The 9,193-nt window shown below is 34.4% G+C and overlaps 1 protein-coding gene across 2 annotated transcripts; it reads right to left on the bottom strand.

The window, feature by feature from the left end:
* On the bottom strand, nt 4,238-8,915 carry LOC109349495 (GPI mannosyltransferase 2). Of its 2 annotated transcripts, none has more exons than XM_019590317.1 (7): nt 8,347-8,915; nt 7,429-7,521; nt 7,140-7,335; nt 6,059-6,225; nt 5,673-5,917; nt 5,132-5,301; nt 4,238-4,780 (listed from the first exon to the last, which is right to left on the bottom strand). In XM_019590317.1, exons 1-7 carry the CDS (start codon nt 8,814-8,816, stop codon nt 4,613-4,615), a joined length of 1,509 nt encoding a protein of 502 aa, XP_019445862.1. In that variant the 5' UTR covers nt 8,817-8,915; the 3' UTR covers nt 4,238-4,612. The 2 variants fall into 2 exon arrangements, with proteins under 2 accessions (XP_019445862.1, XP_019445861.1); XM_019590316.1 differs by having other exon boundaries at nt 4,247-4,780; nt 6,059-6,237; nt 8,347-8,895.

Here is a 9,193-nt window from a genome sequence, read left to right as displayed (position 1 = left end):
CCACATGAGAAATCTGCACCTTGGTTCCATCTGCCACTGTGACCATTAAGGGTTGTAAGTCATCAATCTTGCATCCCATCTATTTGGCCATGTCAATCAGTATATGCAATGACTTCTTGTGATATTTCCCTATGATTCTCATAGTTCTGAAATCTGGGACTCCACTTAAGGCACTAACCGAAATTTGAGACTCATCAAATTGCTCTTTTACCTTCTCATTGGCACTCATCAATCCCTGACCTTCATCATGTGCATCCTCCACTTCCAATAGGTGGATTTGCAATTTCTTATGTGATAACCTATGCTCTGGTGAATAAGGTTCATCACAAAAGTAGCATAACCCTTTAGTCCTTCTCTCATTCATAAAAGTTGGAGATAAGTTCTTTGTAAACCTTGTTTTTGGTTTTGTCTGCTCTGGTTCTGCACTTGGTTTAAGTCCCAGCCCTTTGTGTCATTGATGGTTTGACTTTTAATGTCAACCCAACTTGTAGTACTACTATGGAAAGACTTATATAGTTTAGCCAACGCAAAAGTCTTTCTCAGTGATTGTGGTTGGAACATCCTCACCATCATTTGCACCGCATAACTCCCTAAAAAATAGCTCAAGGTATATTTTGTTGGAAGGTTCAATCTAATTGACCCTTCTGCCTCAACTGCATTAACTCAGTCATATGATCATCACAGACTTCACCAAACATTTCCATGATTACCTTCGCATACTCCCCCAACTAGGCAATGAATTCCATAGTGACTTCACATACGCATGATGTCATTTTAATGCATTCCTTTCAAAATGAATAATATAGCCAATTTGACTTTAAATTCTTCAGGAGTATCATCAATCATGTCTCACATTGGTAAAACCGTTCTTTTACATTATCCCCAGATAATTTGTCAAAATTCTACGTGATATCCCCCAATGTAACCAACCATTCGACCCCTAAAACCACATGCAACATCCTAATGGAATTAGCATAACATCCAAGGTGAATGCAGTGTTTTGTATGATCCAACTAAAGTGCCTCACCACATGAGAAATCTGCACCTTGGTTCCATCTGCCACTGTGACCATTAAGGGTTGTAAGTCATCAATCTTGCATCCCATCTATTTGGCCATGTCAATCAGTATATGCAATGACTTCTTGTGATATTTCCCTATGATTCTCATAGTTCTGAAATCTGGGACTCCACTTAAGGCACTAACCGAAATTTGAGACTCATCAAATTGCTCTTTTACCTTCTCATTGGCACTCATCAATCCCTGACCTTCATCATGTGCATCCTCCACTTCCAATAGGTGGATTTGCAATTTCTTATGTGATAACCTATGCTCTGGTGAATAAGGTTCATCACAAAAGTAGCATAACCCTTTAGTCCTTCTCTCATTCATAAAAGTTGGAGATAAGTTCTTTGTAAACCTTGTTTTTGGTTTTGTCTGCTCTGGTTCTGCACTTGGTTTAAGTCCCAGCCCTTTGTGTCATTGATGGTTTGACTTTTAATGTCAACCCAACTTGTAGTACTACTATGGAAAGACTTATATAGTTTAGCCAACGCAAAAGTCTTTCTCAGTGATTGTGGTTGGAACATCCTCACCATCATTTGCACCGCATAACTCCCTAAAAAATAGCTCAAGGTATATTTTGTTGGAAGGTTCAATCTAATTGACCCTTCTGCCTCAACTGCATTAACTCAGTCATATGATCATCACAGACTTCACCAAACATTTCCATGATTACCTTCGCATACTCCCCCAACTAGGCAATGAATTCCATAGTGACTTCACATACGCATGATGTCATTTTAATGCATTCCTTTCAAAATGAATAATATAGCCAATTTGACTTTAAATTCTTCAGGAGTATCATCAATCATGTCTCACATTGGTAAAACCGTTCTTTTACATTATCCCCAATAAATTTAGGAAAATCGATTTTTGATAACCTAGTGTGACAAGAATAAGGAAAATAAGCACATGAGTGAACCGAATTTGAATACATGATTTCCAAGTTCAATATGGCGTGAAGAAGGACTAATAAGGCAAGTTTCCAACCAGCCGAGGAGTAAATGAAGAACTTGGCATGGATCAAAGAATTCAAATAGAAGGTGAAGATAAAAATATTTTCAGCATTCAAATTCAAGTATTCAATGCATTCAAGTCCAAGCTCATTCTAGGAAGGCAAGAAATCAAGTCTCATTCAAAGTATTCAAGAATCATCCAAGAAAGACAAGTAATCAAGGCTTTTCGTTCAAAGGAGGCGTGTGAATTATTAGGTAATCTTCACCTCTTCAATTCAGATTTGCAAGGAACAAAAGCCAATCAACTCATTCAAATATGAATTCAAACTCACAGCCAAAAACATGAAGACGTAAGCAATTATGAGCTTTCCTTTTCAAGCATTTTACTTGAATCCTTCCCTATCAAGGCACATTCAAGCTGTCCAAATCAAATAAGCACATGAGTGAAAATTCTAGAACATCACAAGTAATAGATGAAGAAAAAGAGGATGATTATAAAATTATAGAATATCCTCTCTCCCTCTTGGCATAGAAATTGAGGCTATTCTTTATTATTTTTTCTGTAGTTTTTCTTTCTCTCTTTGTAACACGTTTTTCAATATGTATTGCCTTTTCTCTCTTTGTGAAACTTTTTATCTATGTATTTTGTATCTAACTGTGAATCCCCTTTTCTCATTATGTGGCCTTCTCTTTTTATAGCCAAGAAATGTGGAAAAAATGGAAGAAAATAATTACCCATTAAATCATAGAATCAACCTTGAAACTTGATTTTATTTCCTTAGTAACCCTCAATTAAAATTTGATCTCAGTCACTACTTAATGTTGATTTTTGCATGTGGCTAAATTGTTATACACTCTAGAAAACCAAGGCCACAATTAGTAATTAAAACATGATTCAATTACTTTTTAATGCAATTTTTTATGTCTAGTCAATTTGTTAACTAGTTTTCAACATAGGATTTGCACCTTCAAATAATACAATCAAAAGCAAAATTCCAGTTATTATGGTCTTAAAAATTTCGAATTTTGAAATTAACTTGCATTTAAATATATATTATTTTTTTGGGACACTTTAAAAACATGTTATTTAGAACATGAATAAATAATTCTTGAGAAGTCTAAAATATTTTTTTAACTCTAAAAAATTAGATTTGCGTTCAACTCTTATAAAAAAAATTATTTTGTAGAGTCGTGAAATAATTTTTCTATTTTCTTATTTTTACCACATTAGTATTATTTATTCATGATGCATTTTATTAAGCATGATTTTAGTTAATAAGTGATCATTAAATCCTTTAATAATCATCTTAAAATTCTCTTTAAAAATAAAACGAATATAGGTTGAATCTATGATATCATAGAATTATTAAATATTCTATTTATCAATCTATTTTATTTTTAGAAACAAATTATCGGGAGGGAAATGAAATAAAATTCATTAAATGCTAATGGGTTTAATTAAAATCCTTCTCAAAATTCAAATTTGAAATATATTGTGAGGTCATTAAGCCAAAAAACATTTTTATTTGTTTACAATTTTTTGAAAATGTATTTTGGGCCGAACAAAACTGAGTATTCACACTTGTGATGGACTTCATTGGTTTATCAAGAATCCTTTGCTTGTGGCGCTTCATCATCATTCATTTTCCATTTCCCTATGACCATATCTTCTACAAATCATATTTAACATCATCTAATCATACAATTATCTTATTTGAGACCTTTAATATTCAAAAGTCACACTGAACCTCAACATAATTGAATAGAGTTAGAAAGATTTACTCAATCATGTAAAATTCTTTCAATATTTATCTTCTCCATCCACAATAGACCATGTTTATCATATCTGTAGTTGAAATATTAAATTTAATGCATAGGTTTCCCTCGCTCTTTCTATTTTGGCCATAGGTTGATAACTAATATTGGAGGACAACCGCATGAATAGGTTGAAAGCAGTTGGGAGCAAATATGGAAAAAGAAATTGATCCACCTTCTTGAAGAAGTGTAAATTACACCGACACATTTTAGTAAAATTACACAAACAATTCCTCCTTTTTTTAAACATACAAAAAACTCTTTTATTTTTATATATACATTACAGTGACTATCCATGTATGAGAAACAAGTGTAATTTTTTAAATAAAAAGGGAATAATTAAGTTAAACAATTTGTAGCATAAATTACAAAGTTTTGTAGCATAAATCTATTCATTGGAAAGGAAGGGATGTTAAACTTAAAAAAACTAATAAACAAGAGTGAAAATTACAAGAAAAATGTTTGATTAAGTTAATCATTTAGGGTATGTTTATGAGATGGTTTTTTGGAAGCCACATGAGAGAATAGAAAGGAGTAGGATCATGAAATATGCTAGTAGGAGAGTTCTCAAGCCTTCAATTTCCTGTTGTCCCCCTTCAAAAATGAACTTGCAAACGATCTTTACAAACACAAAATGAAGAAACCTGTTAGAGAACACCAAATGGACTAAGTAACCAACAGAATCTGCAAGTCAGAAGCAGTACTTTGTATGATGAGTCTCTGCACCGGTGCATGAAGAAAAATGACCTAGAGTTTTCAAGGAAAACCATCTATCTTCTTATCAAGTAAAAGGATAGAAGTTTGAAAAAAGTAAGCTGCCAAGGAAAATATAAAGTGCAGAGTATGCCCAAATCATGTATCCCCATCTAAAGCATTTTGCATGATGTCTCATCATATATGAAGCAAACCAATAGATAGGAGGGCTAGCAGACAAGAAACGAGTTGCAACCTGCCATATGTCAATAACCAAATATTCCCATGAGCTCTCATAACAATTAATACAGTTAAGTGCAAAAAATATTCGACAGAAATTGACAAAAGGCAAGGTTGGTAAGAATCTAAGTGAGAAGTCATAAAATGGATGAATAAAAATGAAAGATGAATCTACACTTCTCAGTGTCTAAATTCTATGTCCATGTTCATTACCATATTTATCACCTCCACAATTTCACTCCTAGCAAGTACAGGTCTCCGTGAATCATATGAAGAATACGCAAAAGTTCAAGTTGACAGTGGCCAGTTTCTCATATTTTTAACATGATAATCAGAAGCAAAAGTCAAATAGGCAATTGACACTAACCTGTACATGCATGACAAAGAAAGCAGTTCCTGCCATGAATCCCAAGTGCAATACAAATGGGAGAACCGAGGCAGACAAGTATCCTGGCCTGGCTGCTGGCTCAGATTCTATGGGAATCTCAACCTTATCCCCTTTCATCAACTTCTTTCTCCTAGTAAGATGGAAATTTTCTGTTACAGAAGTGTGGATGATGTTATAGTTGCAATTATAGCAAAACCTAATGAATGAATGACTATATAACCAATGTGCAAGATAATTAGATATGCTTATAAGAAATAGAGAACAATGGATTAAGGAATTGAGACAGCTTATAACTATAAAAATTTAAGTAACTGAAATAGCTTACAACTGTACAGATCACCCTATAGGAATGACAAAAAAATGAAACAGAAGTAGCACCACGGTACATAGAAATGATCAGAGTGGGTTTAATTGTGAAACCCAAATCAGAAATATAATAAGCATCACTCATCACACAGCAATGCAATCCCAAGCATGCAACAATTGCAAAACACAATCATCTGTTTGAGAATTATTATACCTTCTACCCTGACAGAGGATTTCTCCACAGTGCCAGCTACTTTGGACCTTGAGAGATCATCTGATAAAAACACAACTCCACAGCTCTTTTCTTCAGTAGAAGTTTGAAAACCCAGCGAGAAAAATATCTGAGGCCTCAACTTAGCATAATGGACAACTGAACAAAGTGCCAGAGACAGTATTGGGGTTGCAAGAAGAAAATTAGGCAACTGTTTAACCTGAAAATATCTCAAGAAGCCTACATCCCTGTACAATCAGAAATTAACAAGTTCACTGGACCATCTAAATATTTTCACATCCAACTTTATAGACTATACTTTTAAGAAATATTGAAATAGGGTGCGCAGGCTACCATAATTCAACCAATAGCAAAATGAATGGACATACCAATAATGACTTTGTATGTAATTGTAAAGCAACGGTACTTTGGCCTTGCACCAAGGCCTTAGTTCAACAGGAGATCGTCCAACACACATGTTGTAATACCCATAAGCTTGGAAAGCTATAAACGGAGCAAAAATAAATGCACTTCGTATAGCTCCCGCAATAACAATCTGCAATGCCAACTGGCGAAATGGCATAAAGAATCAATCAAGAATGCCAGTTCATAATACAAAGTAACAATGTCTGAATACTTTTTTTTTCCAGTTGATATGGAAACAAATCCTAGAACATCTATCTCTGACCTAACTACTAGAGCTTTGTCCAGGTCCAAGTCTACAGATATTTCTATAGCAGAAAGTTAAGACCAAAATTAGTGGGGGATATACTATCTTATGTATGACCCCTTCCAGGCTTCCTCTATGACCTATCAGTTGTAAGAAAATTCCACAATACCACAACTGCAAAGAACCCTAAAACCTGATTTTTCTTCTGTTTTTATAGCATATAATATTACACCCCACCCCTTCTCCTCCCCTTCCATCCCTAATATCACATGCATACGTTATCATTTCCAAAAAAGTTAGCATCAAACCTTCCAAATAATCAAGAAGCAATACACTTCTTGAACTAGTAAAATCTAGATGCATGTACATTATTGATGACTGACCAGTTAACACCCTCTCTTTCACCATAAAATATCAACCTTTACATCAGTAATGCTGCAACACAGTGCCTAAGACAGTTCTTTCACAAAACCAAACCCATAAAAAGGTTGTTTTCTTGTACAAGTAACAATACTTTGACTCAGGTAAAAAAGGACTCAGTAAGTTGAGCAAAATAAAAAATTAATAAACAAGTACAGCAGTGGATGTATTTCTCAGGTTTACACAACAGAGTTATTATGGTAAAAGAAAAGATTTTAATCTAAAATCGATACAGTGCATAGTTCATTTATAAGTATACAAATGCATTTGAAAAGAATGACTGTACGCAAATGACAGATTCCAACTATGCTTTGAAAATCCTTTCTCAAGGGCAAAAATATAGTCACTCTTATCATGAACTACATAAAGAAGGGACTCACAATAACACGCTTTCTCTGGAACATAGCATCATAAGCCTGATGCATAGTCTGAAAACAGAGATAGCCAGCATTCAGCACCCCATTGGACCTTGCACAACCAGAGAGAGCCAGAAAAATAACAGATAAATTACTTCCACCAGATACAAAGTAGTACATTCCTCCAAAAGAAAGAAGAGAATATAAACTCTCTGAGTATCTGCAATTACAAATTAGAAAAGAAGAGTTAAATCAATATCCAAGCTACAGAATAATAAATAATTAAATACAAAAATGATAAGGAGAACATTACATTGATGAATAAAATATAGAGGCGGGATTAAAGCAGAACAAAATCGTAGCCTGCAGTGCTATTCCATGGTCCTTCAAGATAATCGTGGAAAGTCTGTAAGTGTTTCAGCCACAATAACAACAATCATTGAAATTTTTTCCAACATAACACTATACTGATAATGTGCTAAAATGCAGTATCTTCAACTATATCTCAATTGTAGATAACAACAATGAAGCCTTTACCCACTGTGGGGTGGCTACATTAGTCAAACGATTCCAAAATTATCCATTGTAATCTGTGTCTATAGAGAATCTTTTTACACATAAACCACTCTTAATGGTTTTGCTTATAGTTTTTTCAGTATCCCTGTCCCTATAGGGCCACCCTCTGTTTGATCTACTTCTTTTATGAGGCTTCCTTTTCCTCTAACTATTGGAATTGGATTACCCTTGATTTGATCTACTCTCCTTATTTGAGGTTTTGTAGGTCTCCTCCACATACACTGAAAAATAAGGTGAGATTTTAACACCATTTCTACAATGGCTGCTATCACAATTTTCTCTACGATGCATTCATTTTTAATCATATATTGTCTAGTGTAGCAACTCATCCTGCGCAACATTTTCATCTATGTTGCATTGAGTTTCTTTTGTTGTCCTCTTAAAAGCACAAAACTATCAGTAACGTGCAACATTGAAAATCTCTACGTAGAAAAAATTTCCCTTAAACTTGAATGGTGTTTTTCTATCACAAATAACACCAAATAAACTTTCCTATTGCAGACAAAGTGAAAACACATAAAATTAACGTGGTTCAAACTCAACGAGTTTTAAATTGCGATTTGCAACAACAATTACAGCTACAATTCACGATTACAGGTTTAACTGCCACCCCGACCGCGTTAATTTAAAACCTAACAGTAGAAGAGTGACTCACTTGTAAAAATATAGAGCTGCAAAGACAAAAGCGAGATTGTTGATAACATAACCAGACAAAGCGAGAACAGCTCTATGACCAATGAAGGGAACAAAGACTGCGAAAACTGTGCGAGAGAAGAATGAAATTGAAATAGGAAGAAGGGGTAAGAAGGCGTAGATTTGTTCATATTCATAGCCACACTGAGCAATGCGGACAAAATAGACAGAGTCCCAAACGACGCCGTTTTCGATGGCGGAAGCGACGCGGGGAGAAATGGGAAGAGTGTTGTTGTTGTTGTTGTTGTTGTTGTTGTTGATGTTGTTGGGTGTGAGGCATGGAGGGTTTAAGGGCGCAGAGGTGTCGTAAGGGGAAACTAGAATACGGTATATGATAGTTAGGGTTAACACTATGAGCCTTGAAATTGTTGCTGATTTCAGCACCAATGCTTGATTTTCATGATCATGGGGAGGGTTTGATGTTTGAACCATTTTGGGATCTGAAAGATTATTATTATTATTGAGAAATGGGGAGGGCTTATTATTCTGGTGAGTAAAAATGGGAAGATGAGATAAATTTATCGGTTATAATGATTATTTTCCAAATATTCAATTTTAGTCCCTCCTTCCACCAACGGAAAAACTAGATCTGTTTTGGAGTAATGTTCACTCTCCAGAATAAACTTTCTCTGAAAATGAATTTTACAAACATGGAGATAATTAAATATAGAGTGAATTATACTGCTACCTAAAATTTAGTAAAATTATACAAATCATTCATCCCTTTTTAAAATCTATATAAACTATCTTATTTATATTGTGAAGACAAATATAAATGGTACTACAAAAATAATAATATTTTTAACCAC

This window comes from Lupinus angustifolius, chromosome LG06 (assembly GCF_001865875.1).
Source record: "Lupinus angustifolius cultivar Tanjil chromosome LG06, LupAngTanjil_v1.0, whole genome shotgun sequence".
In the NCBI taxonomy this organism is placed as follows: domain Eukaryota; kingdom Viridiplantae; phylum Streptophyta; class Magnoliopsida; order Fabales; family Fabaceae; genus Lupinus; species Lupinus angustifolius.
The sequence above is the reverse complement of the archived record's forward strand: the minus strand, read 5'-3'. Positions and strand labels throughout refer to the sequence as shown.